Genomic DNA, 21163 nt, shown 5'->3' with positions numbered 1-21163 from the left:
GCAGGATGGAAGCTGGTGACAGGAAGAAACTGGAAGTCAGAGAGGAGAATCAGACCAAGAGGGGAAGTGAGAGTCTGAGTAGGTGTCCAGGGTTCAGGGAGGAGCACATTTGCATTGTCGCAGAGACTCAGGGAAGGCTTGTATGTGGAGAAGGAAGTCAGAAGAGAGGGGCTGTGTGTAGGGGTAGGTTTGCTAGAACAGATGTCAAAGACTGACTTTCTAAGACAAAGGAAGAACATCTGCAAATAAAATGCTATTCCCGCAACTTGTGTTGCTTAGCAGTTCTCCTCCCAGGTGGTGACAGTGAAGATGGTGAGAACTCTGGCCCTACCTGGTGGGTGCAACATGTGCATCTGTGTGTGTCTGCCAGTCTTTGTGTGTGTGATGTGTCTACATGTACTTGTGTGCATTTTAATATGTGTATATGTGTGTGAGTATGCATGAGCATGTGTGTATTGGTGCCTGTGTAGGTCTGTATGTGTGCGTGTGTGTAGGTGTGTGTCTGTAGGTCTCCATATATGTGTGTATGTGTGTGCACCTATGTGCATCTATGTGTGTGTACATGCATGTATTTTTGTCTCTCTGTGTGTGCATTCATGATGTGGGTTCCCCAGCACATACCAGGGGAGAGAGAGTGTCAGCCTGGTTCCTTCCTGAGCATCCCTGACCCCAGGGACCTGTGCTCTTCTGAAGGATGCTCCGGGCTCTGGGGCAGCACATGTCTCCTGAGACAACTATGGCTTCCCTGTTGTTCAGATTTTGGTTCCCCTCCCTGGCACCTTCTCAATTCTCTCTCTTTCCCAATGCCCTCCTCTTCCAAAGTCAATCTGTTCTTTTCATACAGACTTCCAGGAACCGATCTCTTTCCGAATTACCCTGACCACATCCTTTTACAACCGTTCCTGGACACAAAATCAAGGATCAGCTTGGCTGGATGAGATACAGACTCATGCCTGGGACAGCAGGACTGGCGTTTTCATTTTCCCGGGGCCTTGGTCCAAGGGCAACTTTAGCAAGAAGGAGCTGGTGGAAGTAGAAAAGTTATTCTACACATACTCCATTAGATCTCCTTCAACATATCATAACCATGGCAGTCAATGGCAGCTTGAATGTGAGTTCAATTCATCTCAGGGGTGGGATGGAGGTGTAAGGTATGTGTATCTCCTTGAGTTCCTTCTGCTTCGAGGAAAGAGCCTCCAGTGGCTTCTGAGCCTCATGTCTCCCCATCATAAATCTGAATCACACTCATCTGGGCAGGGGGTAGAAGCCAGACCCCAATTCTTGAAAAGCTTCATGTCTTTTTCTGCTTCCCATTCCTCTCATTAACTGCAGACTGCTCTCCTACTTCTGACTAGTGTCCTATGACTACCCCTTTCCCTAGTCTCTCACCAGGCACCCTCTGCTCCCTCACTCTGTGAATGACTCCTTGGACAGTACTTTTCTCCCTCTTCAAACCCATGAGTAAACACTGTCTAAGTTTTCCCTGTACCTAGCTACACTCCCTTCACCTAGATTGTTTTTACCCTAACTCTCCCACTGAGCCCTTCCTTATTCTCTGCCCACACCATTCATATCTCCCCTCCAACATTTGTTCCTTCCTCAATCATTCACCTCTTCCTCTGTCTGCATTGACCACCACTTCCCCTTTGTGTGAGTGTCCCCTCAAACCAAACTTTGCTCAATTCCTCCATTCCCCTGAACTTCTCCCTCTGTTTCTGCCATCCTTGGCTTCCACTCATCTCATTTCCTCCCTTTCACTCCCCCTCTCCTGAAACTCACAGTCTCTTTTCCCCAGATCCCTTCCAGGTACAGCTGGTGTTAGGCTGTGATTCCCACTTTGGAGAAGCATCAGTAGGCTTCATGCGGATTGCTTATCAAGGATCAGATCTCGTGAGTTTCCAGAACACATCATGGTGGCCATCTCCAAAGGGAGGAAGTAGGGCTCAGGAGGTCTGCACAGTATTCAATCAGTACCTTGTTTTCGATGAAATAGTACACAAACTCCTCAGCGACTCCTGCCCCCGGTTCCTGTTGGGTCTTCTTGATGCGGGGAAGGCGTATCTCCAGCGACAAAGTACGTCCCACTCCCTCCCTCCATGAATTGTCTACTCTGCACTCATAAATTTGTACTATTATTTCAAATTCATGGCAAGAAGGAGTCAAGAGGGAGAGGGGATGATGGTGATGGGTCTAGAGGTAAAAAGACACCTATCTAAAGTGACATGAATATCTACCCTCTCAGTCTGTGAATTCCTGTCCTGTCTCTGCAGTGAGGCCAGAGGCCTGGCTGTCTACTGGCCCTAGTCCTGGTCCTGGCCATCTGCTGTTGGTGTGCCACGTCTCTGGCTTCTACCCAAAGCCTGTGTGGGTGATGTGGATGCGGGGTGAGTAGGAGCAACAGGGCACCCAGTGAGGTGATCTCCTGCCCCATGCTGATGGGACATGGTACCTTCAGACGTCCTTGGATGTGAAATCCAGGGGGGCAGCTGGCCTGTCGTGCTGGGTGAGACACAGCAGTCTAGGAGGCCAGGACATGGTCCTCTACTGGGGTGAGAAAGACTGGGGCCCAGCTGGGAAAGGGGGTGGGTATTCCTCTGACAGAGCAGGAGAGCCATATGAAAAAGAGGGAATACTAGGGACTCCAGACCACAAAGGACCAAAAAGTCAGTAATCCAAGAAATGGAAGAGTTGAGGGTGAAGGTCCTGCAGATGTGGGAGGATGTGGAGAGTTGGGTGAAGGGTCCATCTCTGAGGAGGGATCAGGGAAGACAGAAAAGGAAGGGCAGTTGGTGAGGCAAAAGTTGACAGGACCAAAGAGGACCAGGGTGTTGCAGTTCAACCCAAGGTGGATGGAAAATGACACCCTTTGGGCACTGAACCCACAGAGCAGCCCCACTCCATGGGCTTGGTCTTCCTGGCAGTTGCAGTGACCCTGGTGTTTCTGGCAGGTCTGGCATTGTGGCTCTGGAAGCACTGGTAAGTCTCTTGGAACCCCCTTCCTGCTCTTTCCCATGTGGCTCCCTACCTTTCAGTCTGTCCTCAGCCCTCCTGCTTCCATTGCCCTTCCTCCCTGCAGTCCTCACCTCCTGCTACAGAGGGACTTCCTCCTCTGTTCCTCCCAGGAAAACACAGTGGAGACATCAATGCACTGGCTTCCCTTTGGAGTGAGATCCCAGCAGCCCAGGCTCCAGGACTTACCTAAAGCTAGCTCAGCGGTGATGTGCTTGCCACTCTCTGTGTGCAACTTTTTCTTTCAGTTCTGCCTAATGATCAGTTGTCAATATAAGCTTAGTGTAATTTAGTGGGATTTGTTGTTCTGACTTGTTTCTGGAACTTATATGTCAATATTTATATTTGAATGAAATGAAGTCCCAGCACGTGCTTGGGTCATCAGGCATCAGATGTCACTTCCTCCTGAGAATGCTGCCTCATTCAGAAGTAGAAGCAGTCTACTGTTGAGAATGTCCACCACTTTTCCTGAACTTTTGTAAATCTATGTCTCATTCCCCACACCTCCTTACCTCCAGTTAGGTCCCTCGTCCCTTCTAATTGTTAGGATTCAGAAGAGCAAAGTCAATGTCTTATTAATATGTATATCCTTGACAAGGACACTCACTGGCATGAAATATGTGCTCAATAAAAATCTGTGTTGAATTTATGCCACATTTGTAGGTTTTTCTTTTGCTTCCTGACAAGTTTGTAGTAGTTGATATGTTTGATGCTCTTCTTGTTAAGTCTTGTCACCTGACCAAGGGAATTCACACTCCTCTGGATCTTTTCTGAAGTCTCTGAGCCCCTGAGGAGAAACACAGTTTTACCTGTGACCATTCCAGTTATTTAACTGCAGAGACCTGTTGGAGTGGACCCACTGCCTGATCCTTGTGGTTGATGGCAGGGGAATGAGATGCTCTCTATTGTCCTGATGATAAGGTAAGGGTATGAAGCCCGAGACAAGTGTAATTCAGTTTTCAACACCAGAGAAGGAAGCCTGAAGATGAAACTTGCATGGAAGGAGGCAGAGGAATTGTATACATGAAACTTGCCAGGAGGGTATATCTAAAGTGTTCTCACCGTAAGAAAGTTAAAGAAAAGAACAGAAAAGAAGCAAGAGGGTCTGGAAGGAGGAGTAAACATGGAGGAGGAGTAGGAGGACCCCAAGCTTGCCTGGACCCTCAAACACAGCAGGATAAATATCAAATAATTCTGAATACCATGAAATTGATTTGAGGACTGACAGAACAAACTGCACAGTTAGAGGCAGAGAAGAGACCACATCATGGAAGGTAGGAGGTACAGAGACATGACTTGGGGGAGAAGTGGATCATGGGTGCTGTGGAGGGGAGGGAGCCCTTGTCACAGACAGGAGAGAGAGGGAGAGGGGATGGGGAGAAAGGAGTGTGCAGGGGATTACACAAGGAAAACAGTTCCCCAAAGCCAATGACTGGGAAAATGACAGGGGCTCATTTGTGAGTTTTTACAACCAGTGGGGCTCAACAACTGATGTTTTAGAGGTCTATACCTTGGCCGATGTGGAGCCCAGTGGGCACTGCAGTGCTCCTGAGGAGGAGGGCAGAAGTCCGGGGACAGACAGTGTTCTGGTGTTTCTAATAAAAGGGTTTGGTATTTTGTAATTCTGGTCTAGGAGATCCAATGAAATGCCCTAGAATTTAGGGTGTCCAATACCAGTTGGGGTATATAAACAGTTATGCCTTATCCCAAGGTTAATTTAGAGGTCTCTTCCACCAGTAGGGCCATGGATGCCAGTGCTCAGAGGCCGGGAGGCCATCCCTGTGCCACAGGATCTAGATTCTTAGACAGATGTGTGAATGGGCATTGGGAAGGATCAAGCAATTGGATCAAGACTTCAAGGGCCACTCCCCTTCTCTCATGCACATATAAGGAGAAACACTTCTGGAGGTCGGGCAGGGACATTGGTGTGGTCCTTGTAAGTGCCTGTTGGAGAGTTCCAAAAGCTTTTGTCATTTCAAGGTCCCACTCCAGAAACTCCTCCTCAGGTCCCTTCAGGGCCTCATAAAGAAGTTTTGTTATTAATCCAAATTGGGGTATCCATATTCGACAAAACCCTGAGATACAAAAAAGGAATGAAGCTACTGTTTTGTAGAGGGAATTTTCATGTTAAAATGAGACCCTTATGGTGGTCAGAGAGGCTCTTAGTCCCTGGAGTTAATATTAATCCTAAGCATTGAACCTTCTGAGAGGAAATTTGGACCTTTGAAGGGGAGAACTTATAGCCCCAGAAGGGAAGCTCTGAAGCACCAGGATGGTATTTGTGTCAGAGGTGTTCTCATTAGGGCTATAGATAAGTAAATCATCAGCATATTGAAGTAAGACACTGCTTCTGGAGAGCTGAAAAGTGGAGAAGTCCTTGGCTAGGGCCTGTCCAAATGAATGTGGACTGTCCCTAAAGCCCTGAGGGAAGACAGTCCAAGTTAGGGTTGAGTAACCTGGGTGGAGGGGTCTTGCCACTCAAAGGCAAAAAGGAACCGGGAAGCCAGTGCACTGTGATGCAGAAGAAAGCTTCTTTTAGATCCAGCACTGTGTCTAAAGGGATTTGTCCTAGGAAGGTGTAACGGTTAGGTAAATAGAAATAACAGAGTTGTTGATAGCTCTTATGTTTCCTGTACCATTCTATATGAGCTATTGGACTTTTATCACCAAGATGGGGGTATTTCAAAGCAAATTGCAGGGGTGCCAAAGTCCTGTCACTAAGAATTTTTGTATGAGTGGCTGTAGTCCCTGTCTGGCCTCCAGACATAAGGGTACTGGCATTTTCTGGGGAAGAAATGAAGATCTTTAAGTTTTATCCTTATAGTAGTTGTTGATAGGAAATGCCCTGGGATGAAGGTGTCCCATACCTGAGGGACATCTATTAAAATATAGAGGCCTTGATGTTTGAAAGGGCAGAGGCCTCAGAGGACAAAAATGCCAGCAGGGGGCAGTCAATCTCAGAAAGGCAAAGATTAGTTTGAACTGTGTCATTAAATCCCTTCCCAGAAATGGAACGGGGTAAAGGTATTGTTACCCAAAGAACAAATTAAAGGGGGACTGAAAGGTTCCCTCTTTGGGCGCCTGTCTATGTGGGTGAAGAGAGTTTAGGACTGAAATGTGACTCCTGAGTATTTTATAAGGGTGGAAAAGAGACTCCCATAACTCTTAGCAATTCAATTTGTCCCCTGCCACATCCGGGGTTACCCAAATCTCTACCATAGTGATGGAGAAGATGGGAGCCTGCACAGCCCCTGGGACTCCTTAGTCAAAGGAGAGATCATCTTCCCCTGCTCTGTAGGGCTCCTTATAATTGAGTTACAGAGTTAAGGGCATCTGCAGGTTGTCCAGAGTGGCCTCGGTGATAAAATGCATTGCAAATATTGCCATGACCTCTTGGCCCTCAGGATCTAGGTTAGTGTACTTTCTCACGGTCTCTGCTAAGCAAGAATGAAATTAGATGAGATTTTCATTTGGGCCTTGGGTTATTTCTTTAAGTTGTGTGTAATTCAGAGTTTTCATGATTGCTTTTTTATACCCTGATTAGGCAGGGTATCATGTAATCCTGAAGAATTCTACCAGTCTCCTGCCTGATAATTCCATCTGGGGTTGGCATTTGGGACCACCTATACCCCCACCAGAGCACAGTCATGGATATGGGTGTGGGCATCACCAGCCCAGCTCTGAGTCAAAGACCAGATATGGGTTTTTTCCTCATGGGTACAGCACACGGTAAAGATTATATGAATGTCCTGCCAGGTGAGATCAAAAAACAATTGTGAGGCTTTCAAATTCCTTAGTGAAGTGGGAAGGATCTTGGCTAGAGGAGCCAAGTTTTCTCTCTATCTGAGACAGATCAGACATTGAAAAGGTAACAGGGACACTTATGGTCCTGGCATCCTCATTTGCTACCTCATGGAGGGGCACTACATTTTGTGGAGAAACAGAAGTCAGGCCCTTAAGCTTGTAGTTAGTGACAGACTGGGTATGGGACAGGGCTGGTAGGGTGGTAACATAGTGACTGCAATGGCAGGAGCACCTAGGGCATTAGGAGGATGCAGGGGAGCTTCTGGGTCTTCAGAGGGAGGGGTAAGACCATGGGATGGAATGAAAGAGGGGTGTTCTACAATGTCCACAAGGTCAGATGGGCCATGAAACTGAGCAAGACACATTCCACAGTTTTTGCAGAGGTCAGGGTTTTGGGATAATGCCATGAAGGCTTGTGCATATGAGACCTCTAATCATTTGGAGGAGTTCTGGCAAAAGTGTCAAGCTTGAAAATAGAAAATAAGAATGAGTTGCATGGAGTGGCCTGTCTTTTTGATCTGGGAGTTTGTAGTGAGCCCAGGAAACATTATAGAAAAAGATAAGATGTTGTCTCTGCAGACCTTGGGGGTCAAATTTGTTCCAGTTTTTTTTTTTTAAGGTTTTATTTATTTATTTATTCATTTATTTGAGAGTGAGAGAGTGGGAGAGAACACAAGCCGGGGAGGGAAAGGGACAAGCAGAATCTGCACTGATCAGGGACCCCACCTTGGGGCTGGATCCCACCACCCTGAGAGCATGACCTGAGCCAAAATCAAGCATCAGACACTCAACTGACTGAGCCACCCAGGCACACTGAATTTTTTCAAGTTTTTAAGAATACAGCCTAAGGGCGAGTCTGCAAGAATAGAGGCTATTTGTGCCATAGTGGCAAAGACCAGCTCCCAATTCCCAAAAGGCCAGGCTGCCAAAGGAAATGGAGTTCTGACTCCTGGATGTGATTTCAGTCAGGGCATCCTACTGAACTCAAAAGGCCCTGACTATATATGGAGTGACTAACTCTACCGCAGAGTCCCCCCAAGAAGAGTGTAATGGCAAATAACAATGACTATTCTTGGTGGAACATCCCCTGCAACAGGGAGAGCGAGACCTCAGTTGGCCAAATAGGGTTGGAAATTGAGGGGGAAGACTCACCACTCAGACACGTAGGAATGTATTTTGCCTGTAGATCAAGGTCATGACTGGGCCTGTGGGAACAAAAGAATAAAGGGGTGGGACCTGGAAGGAGTAAGGTGGCTGATAGCTAACATCAGGAAAGGGTCCCAATATGTGTGTATTTGTGCACTCCCTTGAGTCCATAATATGTGTGGATTTGCCCTGGATGACCCCCTCTGGGAAGTGTGCCACATATTAGGAATGGAGACCTCGGGGACAGAGTGGGAAAGCAGAGAGAAAGGGGTCCTTCACCTTCGCAGGAATGGACAGTCTGACCTGCTCGCTCTCTTACCTTCAGACCACACTGGCAACCTGCGCTGGCCAGAGATCCTCAGTTATCTGAGTAGTACTAGGGTTAGGCTGCTGAAAGGCCAAAAAAAGAAAGGAGAGGGAGGGAAGAGTCCTTCTGAAGGGCATGAGGGAAAATTGCTCACCCTTTCTCGTCAAGGGGTGTCTGTCTGTTTCCCCCTGGGGCTTTAAATCCTCAGGGAGGGGTAACCTTGGCTACCAGTCATCCGTTCCCCAAGGAGTACTAAGGTTGGTCCACTGAGAGAAAGTCCCAAGAAATTCCATGAGTATCTGGGGTGACCCTGGCCTTGCAAAGTCTTCACATTAGGGCCACCAAATGTGGGGCAACCTGATCAGGTCAATGCCAGTGGTGAGATCAATGAAAGAATTCACCAAAGGCTGAACAAAGAAGATAGAAGTTTACTGAATACACCATCAGGGAGCACTGGGCAGGACAGCAAAGGACAGACTGTCTGGGAGGAAGAAGTGATGGGCGGCTATAGTTAATTGGAAGGTGAGCAAACAGGGGAACATAAGGAAATTTCCTTTTTTGGTACCTGTGTCTGGGGTAAATAACCCATTGGTCAGCTAGGGCTTATGGATATTTTAGGTAGGTCACCTAATGGGTCTGTTTGTATTCAGCCAGGTGGTAGGGGCTCATTGTGGGCCCTTCTACCTTACTCAGGTTTCCATCACTCAAGCTCATTGCCTAAAAGTGGCTTGTACACATACCCTGTCTCCTGGGAGGAGTTTGTCTTTCCCTAGATTTTGGGTTAACAAGTTGCCCGGATACTTCGGCTTTCTGATGGATTCAAGACAAGTGATTCAATTATCCAGATTTTCACAATCTTAAGCACAAGGGTGAGTTCTTTCTAACTTTCTGTGTTCTAATCTTTACTTTCTAAAAACATGTATTTCCTTCTTTTCATTAGACTGAGATTAGTTCTGCTTACTGCTTAACCAAGATTTAACAAGACAGATAGCCCAAATACATATATTCAGATGATATAAAGCACAAACAAATACTGAAGAGCCTTTAACAGTTATGAACACAATAGAAGTAGAAGGTCAGCATGTCCAGCAGAGGCCAGCTCATGTAAAACTTAGCATTTATGTTCCACGTATTAATCCCCATGGATTTTAAGAACCCCAGAAATTAAGTCCCTCTGGTTTTCAAAATCAAATGTTATGGGAATTCGTCTTCCACATGTGTCTAAAGGGATTTGTCCTAGGAAGGTATAACGGTTAGGTAAATAGAAATAACAGAGTTGTTGATAGCTCTTACGTTTCCTGTACCATTCTATATGAGCTATTGGACTTTTATCGCCAAGATGGGGGTATTACAAAGCAAATTGCAGGGGTGCCAAAGTCCTGTCACTAAGAATTTTTGTATGAGTGGCTGTAGTCCCTGTCTGGCCTCCAGACATAAGGGTACTGGCATATTCTGGGGAAGAAATGAAGGTAGGAATAGTAAGAAGGGAATCTGGATACATGATTCCAGAACACTCTATTAACTTCACTTGCTACAAAGTCTCATGGTATCTAATTAAAGTAGTAGAAAATTCACAACAGGACCCTCTGTGTGAACATCATAATTATTAGCATATGTTCTTATCCTAAAGGAAACAGTGTAAGATTCTCATTTCCTCAAGTAAGCTTACAACTAGTGCTTTCTGATCCTCAAGAACTTTTTAAGTTGAAGATCTCCATAATTTTAAGAATAATTGGATGTCCAAAGTAAATTATTCAATCATTCAAGAATTTGGGGCACCTGGGTGGCTCAGTCAGTTGGGCGTCTGACTCCTGATTTCTCAGGGTCATGAGATCAAGCCCTGTTTTGGGCCCTGCACCAAGTGAGGAGCCTGCTCAATATTCTCTCTTTCTAAATTCCCCCTCTGCCCCTCCCCCACCCCTGTTGCCAATGCTCCCTCTCTCTTTCTAAAAAAAAATTAAATTTAATTTAATTTAATTTAATTTAAAAAATAAATAAATAATCTATGAGCACTTACCACTTATCAAGCTTTCTGTTAGATGTTGGGGATCCATTATAAGACAGGTATATATCTAACACCCAAAGGCAACCTATGATGTCACGATTCTGAGTGGTCAAACATCAGTTAAGGGACACCACTTTAGAAAATATTATTTTGGAGGGGGGAAAGATGGCGGAGGAGTAGGGGACCCTATTTCAAGTGGTCCCCGGAATTGAGCTGGATATCTACCAGACCACTCTGAGCACCCACGAAACCAGCCTGAGATGTAAGAAGATCTGGATCTCTACAAACAGAATATCGCAGGCGGTTGGTTTTGAGGTAGGAAGCGGAGAGCCGTGATCCTGCGGGCAGATATCGGAGGATAAACGGCGGCGGGAGGGAGCCTGGCCGTGGGGATCCTACACCCGCCGGTGAGTGACAGCCTCGCGCTGCGGACGGGCACAGACTCACAGACTGGTAGCGTCAGGAAAGGACTTTAGGGCAGCCCCCGGGGTGGAAAACCAGACCGGCGGGGTCGCGCGCACGCGAACTGCAGTCCATGGGACAGGACCCCAAGCGGCGGAGTCGGGCGCGCGAACTGGGGGCGGCTGGCGGTTTTAGAAGCACAAAGGGCAGAGACGTGCCCCGACCTGGAGGCAGGACTGGGGGCGCTGCGGAGGGGCACACAACCCAGGCCGCTGCAGTTTATAGCAGCACGGACAGAAACGGAGACGGTGTGGCCTGGAGAGCTCACTGAAGAACAGACTGCGGTCTCTGCTCTGAGGCAGAGGGTTGGAAATGGTCTCTTCTGCTCTGACTCGCGGAAGAGACGCGGAAAGCCGCCAGGGAAAGGCGCCAGAGAACAAAAGCCCCAAAGACTGATTCCCGCTGAGCCCATCCCCCGCCACAGGGGCGCAGGGCAACTCCGCCCCAACAGGGTTGCCTGAGTAACAGCGCGGCAGGCCCCTCCCGCAGAAGACAGGCTGGGAAAACAAGAGGCCAGCAACCCTAAGGTCCCAAGAAAACAGGTCCATCTTGCTTGGGTTCTGGTCAATAATTTGGACTCTATACATTCCCTCAAACACCCATCAACAGAATGACTAGGAGGAGGAGCCCCCAAAACAGAAAAGACTCAGAGATTATGACTTATGCTGCAGATTTACAAATGGATGCAGACATAACCAAGATGTCAGAGATGGAATTCAGGCTAGCAATTGTGAAGACAATGGCTAGAATGGAGAAATCAATGAATGGCAACATAGAGTCTCTAAGGGCAGAAATAAAAGGGGAATTGGCAGAACTTAAAAATGCTATCAATGAGATCCAATCCAATCTAGATAATCTAGCAGCTAGGGTAAGTGAGGCAGAAGAATGAATTAGTGATCTAGGAGACCAATTAATAGACAAGAAGGAAAAAGAGGAGGCCAGGGAAAAACAACTCAAAATCCATGAAAATAGAATCAGAGAAATAAGTGACACCATGAGGCGTTCAAATGTCAGAATCATTGGAATCCCGGAGGGAGTGGAGAGAGAGAGAGGGCTAGAAGATGTATTTGAGCAAATTGTAGCTGAGAACTTCCCTAATCTGGGGAATGAAACAAACATTCGAGTCCTAGAGGCAGAGAGGACCCCTCCTAAGATCAAGGAAAACAGGCCAACACCCTGGCATGTAATAGTAAAACTTGCAAATCTTAGAACCAAGGAAACCATCTTAAGGGCAGTTAGGGGGAAGAGATTCCTTACGTACAGAGGGAGGAACATCAGAATAATGTCAGACCTATCCACAGAGACCTGGCAAGCCAGAAAGGCCTGGCAAGACATATTCAGGGTACTAAATAAGAAGAACATGCAGCCAAGAATACTTTATCTGGCAAGGCTTTCATTTAGAATGGATGGAGAGATGCAGAGCTTCCACGACCGGCAGAAGTTGAAAGAATATGTACCACTAAGCCGGCCCTGCAAGAAATATTAAGGGGGGGTTCTATAAAAGGAGAAAGACCCCAAGAGTGATCTACAACAGAAATTTACAGGGACAATCTATAAAAACAACGTCTTCACAGGCAACATGATGACAATTAATTCATATCTTTCAATAATCACTCTCAACGTGAATGGCCTAAATGCTCCCATAAAATGGCACAGGGTTGCAGATTGGATAAAAAGACAGGACCCATCCATATGCTGTCTACAAGAGACTCATTTTAAACCTAAAGATACATCCAGACTGAAAGTGAAGGGATGGAGATCTATCTTCCGTGCCAGCGGACCTCAAAAAAAAGCTGGGGTAGCAATTCTTATATCAGGCAAATTAGATTTTAAACTAAAGTCTGTAATAAGAGACGCAGAAGGACACTATATCATTCTTAAAGGGTCTATCCAACAAGAAGATCTAACAATTGTAAATATCTATGCCCCCAACATGGGAGCAGCCATCTACATAAGCCAACTGTCAACCAAAATAAAGAGTCATACTGATAACAATATGTTAATTGTAGGAGACCTCAATACTCCACTCTCAGCAATGGACAGATCATCTCAGCAGAAAATCAACAAGGAAACAAGAGCTTTGAATGATACATTGGACCAGATGGACCTCATAGATATTTACAGAACATTCCACCCTAAAACAACAGAATACTCATTCTTCTCAAGCGCACATGGAACTTGCTCCAGAATAGACCACATACTGGGTCACAAATCAGGTCTCAACCAATACCAAAAGATTGAGATTATTCCCTGCATATTCTCAGACTACAATGCTCTAAAACTGGAACTCAATCACAAGAAAAAATTTGGCAGAAATTCAAACACTTGGAAGCTAAAGACCACTCTGCTCAAGAATGTTTGGGTCAACCAAGAAATCAAAGAAGAACTTAAACAATTCATGGAAATCAATGAGAACAAAAACACATCGGTCCAAAACCTATGGGATACTGCAAAGGTGGTCCTAAGGGGGAAATACATAGCCACCCAAGCCTCACTCAAAAAAATAGAAAAATCCCGAATTCACCAACCAACTCTACACCTTAAAGAACCAGAGAAAAAGCAACAAATGACGCCTAAGCCACGCATTAGAAGAGAAATAATTAAAATTAGAGCAGAAATCAATGAATTAGAAATCAGAAACACAGTAGATCAGATCAATGAAACTAGAAGTTGGTTCTTTGAAAGAATTAATAAGATTGATAAACCACTGACCAGACTTATCCAAAAGAAGAGAGAAAGGACCCAAATTAATAAAATTATGAATGAAAGGGGAGAGATCACGACCAACACCAAGGACATAGAAACAATTATTAGAAATTATTATCAACAACTATATGCCAATAAATTGAGCAATCTGGATGAAATGGAGGCCTTCCTGGAAACCTATAAGCTGCCAAGACTGAAATAGGAAGAAATTGACAACCTGAATAGGCCAATAACCAGTAACGAGATTGAAGCAGTGATCAAAAACCTCCCAAAAAACAAGAGTCCAGGGCCTGATGGATTCCCTGGGGAATTCTACCAAACATTCAAAGAAGAAATAATACCTATTCTACTGAAGCTGTTTCAAAAAATAGAAACAGAAGGAAAGCTTCCAGACTCATTCTATGAGGCTAGCATTACCTTAATCCCCAAACCAGGCAAAGACCCCATCAAAAAGGAGAATTTCAGACTGATATCCCTGATGAATAGGGATTCCAAAATCCTCAACAAAATCCTAGCTAATAGGATCCAACAGTACATTAGAAGGATCATCCACCACGACCAAGTGGGATTTATCCCTGGGATGCAAGGGTGGTTCAACGTTCGCAAATCAATCAATGTGATAGAACACATTAATAAGAGGAGGGAGAAGAACCATATGGTCCTCTCAATTGATGCAGAAAAAGCATTTGACAAAATACAACATCCTTTCCTGATTAAAACTCTCCAGAGTATAGGGATAGAGGGAACATTCCTCAAGCTCATAAAATCCATCTATGAAAAACCCACAGCGAATATCATCCTCAGTGAGGAAAAGCTGAGAGCCTTTCCCTTAAGATCAGGAACACGTCAAGGGTGCCCACTCTCACCACTGTTGTTCAACATAGTACTAGAAGTCCTAGCAACAGCAATCAGACAACAAAAAGAAATAAAAGGTATTCAAATTGGCAAAGAAGAAGTCAAACTCTCTCTTTTCGCAGACGACATGATACTTTATGTGGAAAACCCAAAAGACTCCACCCCCAAATTACTAGAACTCATCCAGCAATTCAGTAATGTGGCAGGATACAAAATCAATGCACAGAAATCAGTTGCTTTTTTATACACTAACAACGCAACTGTTGAAAGAGAAATTAAAGAAACGATTCCATTTACAATAGCACCAAAAACCGTAAGATACCTCAGAATAAACCTAACCAAAGAGGTAAAGGATCTATACTCTAGGAACTACAAAACACTCATGAAAGAAATTGAAGAAGACACAAAAAGATGGAAAAATATTCCATGCTCATGGATCGGAAGAATAAACATTGTTAAAATGTCTATGCTACCCAGAGCAATCTATACCTTCAATGCCATCCCGATCAAAATTCCAATGACATTTTTCAAAGTGCTGGAACAAACAATCCTAAAATTTGTATGGAATCAGAAAAGACCCCGAATCGCCAAGGAGATGTTGAAAAAGAAAAACAAAGCTGGGGGCATCACGTTGCCCTATTTCAAGCTATATTACAAAGCAGTGATCACCAAGACAGCATGGTACTGGCACAAAAACAGACATACAGACCACTGGAACAGAATAGAGAACCCAGATATGGACCCTCAACTCTATGGTCAAATAATCTTTGACAAAGGAGGAAAAAACATGCAATGGAAAAAAGACAGTCTCTTCAATAAATGGTGCTGGGAAAATTGGACAGCTATATACAGAAGAATGAAACTCAACCATTCTCTTACACCACACACAAAGATAAACTCTAAATGGATGAAAGACCTCAATGTGGGACAAGAATCCATCAAAATCCTAGAGGAGAACATAGGCAGTAACCTCTTTGACATTGGCCACAGCAACTTCTTTCAAGACCTGTCTCTAAATTCAAGGGAAACAAAAGCAAAAATGAACTTTTGGGACTTAATCAAGATAAAAAGCTTCTGCACAGCAAAGGAAACAGTCAACAAAGCAAAGAGGCAAACCACAGAATGGGAGAAGATATTTGCAAATGACACTACAGATAAAGGACTGGTATCCAAGATCTATAAAGAACTTCTCAAACTCAAGACCCAAAAACCAAATAATCAAGTCAAAAAATGGGCAGAAGACATGAACAGACATTTCTCCAAAGAAGACAAAGAAATGGCTAAGAGACACATGAAGAAGTGTTCAACATCATTAGCCATCAGGGAAATACAAATCAAAACCACATTGAGATACCACCTTACACCAGTTAGAATGGCAAAAATGGACAAGGCAAGAAACAACAAATGTTGAAGTTGTGGAGAAAGGGGAACCTCTTACCCTGTTGGTGGGAATGCAAGATGGTCCAGCCACTTTGGAAAACAGTGTGTAGGTGTCTCAAAAAATTAAAAATAGAGCTACCCTATGACCCAGCAATTGAACTCCTGGTATTTACCCCAAAGACACAGATGTAGTGAAAAGAAGGGCCATATGCACCCCAATGTTCATAGCAGCAATGTCCGCCATAGCCAAACTGTGGAAAGAGCAGAGATGCCCTTCAACAGATGAATGGATAAAGAAGATGTGGTCCATATATACAATGGAATATTACTCAGCCATCAGAAAGGATGAATACCCAACTTTTACATCAACATGGATGGGACTGGAGGAGATTATGCTGAGTGAAATAAGTCAAGCAGAGAAAGTCAATTATCATATGGTTTCACTTATTTGTGGAACATAAGGAATAGCATGGAGGATATTAGGAGAAAGATGGGAAAAATGAAGGGAGGGTGGAATCGGAGGGAGAGATGAACCATGAGAGACTATGGACTCTGAGAAACAATCTGAGGGTTTTAGAGGGGAGGGGGTTGGGGGATGGGCTAGCCCGGTGATGGGTATTAAAGAGGGCACGTACTGCATGGAGCACTGGGTGTTATACGAAAACAATGAATCATGGATCACTACATCAAAAACTCATAATGTATTGTATGGTGACTAACATAATATAATAAAATAAAACTAAAAAAAAAAAAAAAACAGCAAGAGAAAAGAAGACAGTTACATCCAAGGGAAACCCATAAAATTTTCAGCTGATTTTCAGGAGAGACTTTGCAGGCCAGAAGAAAATGGTGTGATATATTCGAAGTACTGAAAGGAAAAGAATATTCTATCCAGCAAGGCTATCATTCAGAATAGAAGGAGAGATAAAGAATTTCCTAGACTTGGGGCACGTGGGTGGCTCAGTTGTTAAGCATCTGCCTTCGGCTCAGGTCATGGTCCCAGGGTCCTGGGATCAAGCCCCACATCGGGCTCCCTGCTCAGTGGGAAGCCTGCTTCTCCATCTCCCACTCCCTCTACTTGTGTTCCCTCTCTTGTTGTGTCTCTCTCTGTCAAATAAATAAATATTAAAAAAAAAAAAAAAAAGAATTTACCAGACAAGCCAATGTTAAAGGAATTCATGACCACTAATCCAGCACTACAAGAAATGTTAAGGGGGACTCTGAATGAAAAGCAAAGACCAAAAGGAAAGGAAGCACAAAAGCAATAAAAATAAAGATATTCATAAGCATCATCAAGGAACTCACAAAATGAAAGGATATAAATTATGATAAAATATACCTAAAACATAGGTAGTGGGTGGGAGAGGAGTAAAGGATGTGTTCAAACTTAAGTGACCTTAACTTAATATTGACATCTAGATACAAAAGCTGTTCTATACATACTGAATGGTAACCAGAAATCAAAAGTTAGCAATAGGTATGCAAAATGTAACAAGAAAGAATCCAAGCATCTTGCTAATAAAGAAAGCCAACTGTCCATTGGAGAAAAGAGCAAGAGGAGAAAGGAACAGAACTACAAAAACAAACATGAAACAAGTAACAAAATGGCAATAAGTACATATCTATCAATAATTACATTGAATGTAAATGGATTAAATGCTCCAATAAAAAGACGTAGTGTGATGGGATGGATTAAAAATCAAGACACATTTCTATCCTGCCTACAAGAGACTCATTTCAGACCTAAAAGCACGAGATTAAAAGTGAAGGAGTGGAGAAGCATTTATCAAGCAAATGGATGTGAAATGAAAGCCAACATAGCAATACTTGTATCAGACAAGATAGATGTTAACAGAAAGACTGTAACAAGAGGCAAAGAAGGACACTATATAATAATAAGGGGAACAATCCAACAAGAAGATATAACAATTGTAAATACTTATGCACCCAAAATGGGAGCACCCAAATACATAAAGCAGTTAGTAACAAACATGAAGGAAGTAATCAATAGTAATGCAATAATAGTAGGGGACTTTAGCACTCCACTTACATCAATGGACAGATGATCCAATCAGAAAATCATCAAGGAAACAGTAACCTTGAATGACATATTGAACCAGTTAAATAAATGATATTTCAGACCATTCCATCCTAAAACAGCAGAGTACACATTCTGATATTTGTATACACTAATAGTGAAGCAGCATAAAGAGAAATCAAGAAAACCATCCCATTTCAATTGCACCAAAAATAATTCAATACCTAGGAATACACCTGACCAAAGAGGTGAAAGACTTGTATCTGAAAACTATAAAATACTGATGAAAAAAATTGAAGGTGACACAAAGAAATGGAAAGATATTCCATGCTTACGGATTGGAAGAACAAATATTGTTAACATTTCCATACTACCTAAAGCAACTACAGATTTAATGCAATGTCTCTCAAAATACCAATAGCATTTTTCACAGTACTAGAGCAAACAATCTTAAAATTTGTATGGAACCACAAAATACTTTGAATGGCAAAGGAATCTTGAGAAAGACAAACAAATCTGGATGTATCACAATTCCAGATTTCAAATTATACTACAAAGCTGTAGTAATTAAAACAGTATGGACTTAGCACAAAAGTAGACACTAGGGTCAATGGAACAGAGCAGAGAGCCCAGAAATAAACCCAAATTTTATGGTCAATTAAACTTTGAAAAAGGAGGCAAGAATATGCAATGGGAAATAAAAAGTCTCTTCAACAACTGGTGTTGGGAAAACTGGACAGCACATACAAAAGAAAGAAACTAGATGACTTTCTTACACCATACACAAAAATAAATCCAAAGTGGATTAAGGACCTAAATGTGAGACATGAAATCATAAACATCCTAGAAGAGAGCACAGGCAAATATCTTATCCCATTCCGTGGATTGCCTCTTAGTTTTGTTGACTGATTCCTTTGCTGTGCAAAAGCTTTTTATCTTGATGAAGTCCCAAAAGTTCATTTTGGCTTTTGTTTCCCTTGAATTTAGAGACATGTCTTGAAAGAAGTTGCTGTGGCCGATGTCAAAGAGGTTACTGCCTATGTTCTCTAGAAATTTGATGGATTCCTGTCTCACATTGAGGTCTTTCATCCATTTAGGGTTTATCTTTTTATATGGTATAAGAGAATGGTCTAGTTTTTTAAAAAATTTTTTATTGTTATGTTAATCACCATACATTACATAATTAGTTTTAGATGTAGTGTTCCATGATTCATTGTTTGTGCATAACACCCAGTGCTCCATGCAGAATGTGCCCTCTTTAATACCTATCACCAGGCTAACCCATCCTCCCACCCCCCTCCCCTCTAAAACCCTCAGTTTGTTTTTCAGAGTCCATCGTCTCTCATGGTTCGTCTCCCCCTCCGATTTCCCCCCCTTCATTCTTCCCCTCCTGCTATCTTCTTCTTCTTCTTCTTTTTTTCCTTAACATATATTGCATTATTTGTTTCAGAGGTACAGATCTGAGATTCAACAGTCTTGCACAATTCACAGCGCTTACCAGAGCACGTACCCTCCCCAGTGTCTATCACCCAGTCACCCCATTCCTCCCACCCCACACCCCATTCCAGCAACCCTCAGTTTGTTTCCTGAGATTAAGAATTCCTCATATCAGTGAGGTCATATGATACATGTCTTTCTCTGTTTGACTTATTTCGCTCAGCATAATACCCTCCAGTTCCATCCACGTCATTGCAAATGGCAAGATCTCATTCCTTTTGATGGCTGCATAATATTCCATTGTATATATATACCACCTCTTCTTTATCCATTCATCTGTCGATGGACATCTGGGCTCTTTCCACAGTTTGGCTATTGTGGACATTGCTGCTATAAACATCGGGGTGCATGTACCCCTTCGGATCCCTACATTTGTATCTTTGGGGTAAATACCCAGGAGTGCAATTGCTGGATCATATGGTAGCTCTATTTTCAACTTTTTGAGGAACCTCCATACTGTTTCCCAGAGTGGCTGCACCAGCTTGCATTCCCACCAACAGTGTAGGAGGGTTCCCCTTTCTCCACATCCCCGCCAACATCTGTCATTTCCTGACTAGGTAATTTTAGCCATTCTGACTGGTGTGAGGTGGTATCTCATTGAGGTTTTGATTTGGATTTCCCTGATGCTGAGCGATGTTGAGCACTTTTTCATGTGTCTGTTGGCCATTTGGATGTCTTCTTTGGAAAAATGTCTGTTCATGTCTTCTGCCCATTTCTTGATTGGATTCTTTGTTCTTTGGGTGTTGAGTTTAAGAAGTTCTTTATAGATTTTGGATACTAGCCCTTTATCTGATATGTCATTTGCAAATATCTTCTCCCATTCTGTCGGTTGTCTTTTGGTTTTGTTGACTGTTTCCTTTGCTTTGCAAAAGCTTTTTATCTTGATGAAGTCCCAATAGTTCATTTTTGCCCTTGCTTCCCTTGTCTTTGGCGATGTTTCTAGGAAGAAGTTGCTGCGGCTGAGGTCAAAGAGGTTGCTGCCTGTGTTCTCCTTTAGGATTCTGATGGACTCCTGTCTCACATTTAGGTCTTTCAACCATTTTGAGTCTATTTTTGTGTGTGGTGTCAGGAAATGGTCCAGTTTCATTCTTCTGCATGTGGCTGTCCAATTTTCCCAACACCAGTTGTTGAAGAGACTTTTTCCCATTGGACATTCTTTCCTGCTTTGTCGAAGATTAGTTGACCATAGAGTTGAGGGTCCATTTCTGGGCTCTCTATTCTGTTCCATTGATCTATGTGTCTGTTTTTGTGCCAGTACCATACTGTCTTGATGATGACAGCTTTGTAGTAGAGCTGGAAGTCCGGAATTGTGATGCCGCCAGCTTTGCTTTTCTTTTTCAACATTCCTCTGGCTATGCGGGGTCTTTTCTGGTTCCATACAAATTTTAGGATTATTTGTTCCATTTCTTTGAAGAAAGTGGATGGTATTTTGATGGGGATTGCATTGAATGTGTAGATTGCTCTAGGTAGGATTGACATCTTCACAATATTTGTTCTTCCAATCCATGAGCATGGAACGTTTTTCCATTTCTTTGTGTCTTCCTCAATTTCTTTCATGAGTATTTTATAGTTTTCTGAGTACAGATCCTTTGCCTCTTTGGTTAGATTTATTCCTAGGTATCTTATGGTTTTGGGTGCAATTGTAAATGGGATCGACTCCTTAATTTTTCTTTCTTCTGACTTGTTGTTGGTGTATAGGAATGCCACTGACTTCTGTGCATTGATTTTATATCCTGCCACTTTACTGAATTCTTGTATGAGTTCTAGCAGTTTTGGGGTGGAGTCTTTGGGATTTTCCACATAAAGTATCATATCATCTGCCAAGAGTGAGAATTTGACTTCTTCTTTGCCGATTTGGATGCCTTTGATTTCTTTTTGTTGTCTGATTGCTGTGGCTAGGACTTCCAATACTATGTTGAATAGCAGTGGTGATAGTGGACATCCCTGCCGCGTT

General features: G+C 43.4%; 1 protein-coding gene and 1 pseudogene across 1 annotated transcript in view; both read left to right on the top strand.

Moving 5' to 3' along the window:
* The first annotated feature begins 250 nt into the window (after positions 1-250).
* On the top strand, positions 251-3168 carry LOC116627484 (annotated as a pseudogene).
* A 3488-nt stretch (positions 3169-6656) lies between these two features.
* The window catches only part of LOC116627465 (T-cell surface glycoprotein CD1a-like), a 32563-nt gene continuing 18056 nt past the window's right edge, over positions 6657-21163 (top strand). The window contains exons 1-2 of the mRNA XM_032397228.1: positions 6657-6765; positions 8285-8340. Coding sequence (XP_032253119.1) covers positions 6657-6765; positions 8285-8340 — 165 coding nt within the window. The remainder of the gene's footprint in view (positions 6766-8284; positions 8341-21163) is intronic.

Source organism: Phoca vitulina, unplaced genomic scaffold (assembly GCF_004348235.1).
Source record: "Phoca vitulina isolate PV1807 unplaced genomic scaffold, GSC_HSeal_1.0 scaffold97, whole genome shotgun sequence".
NCBI classification, from domain to species: Eukaryota; Metazoa; Chordata; class Mammalia; order Carnivora; family Phocidae; genus Phoca; species Phoca vitulina.
The sequence above is the reverse complement of the archived record's forward strand: the minus strand, read 5'-3'. Positions and strand labels throughout refer to the sequence as shown.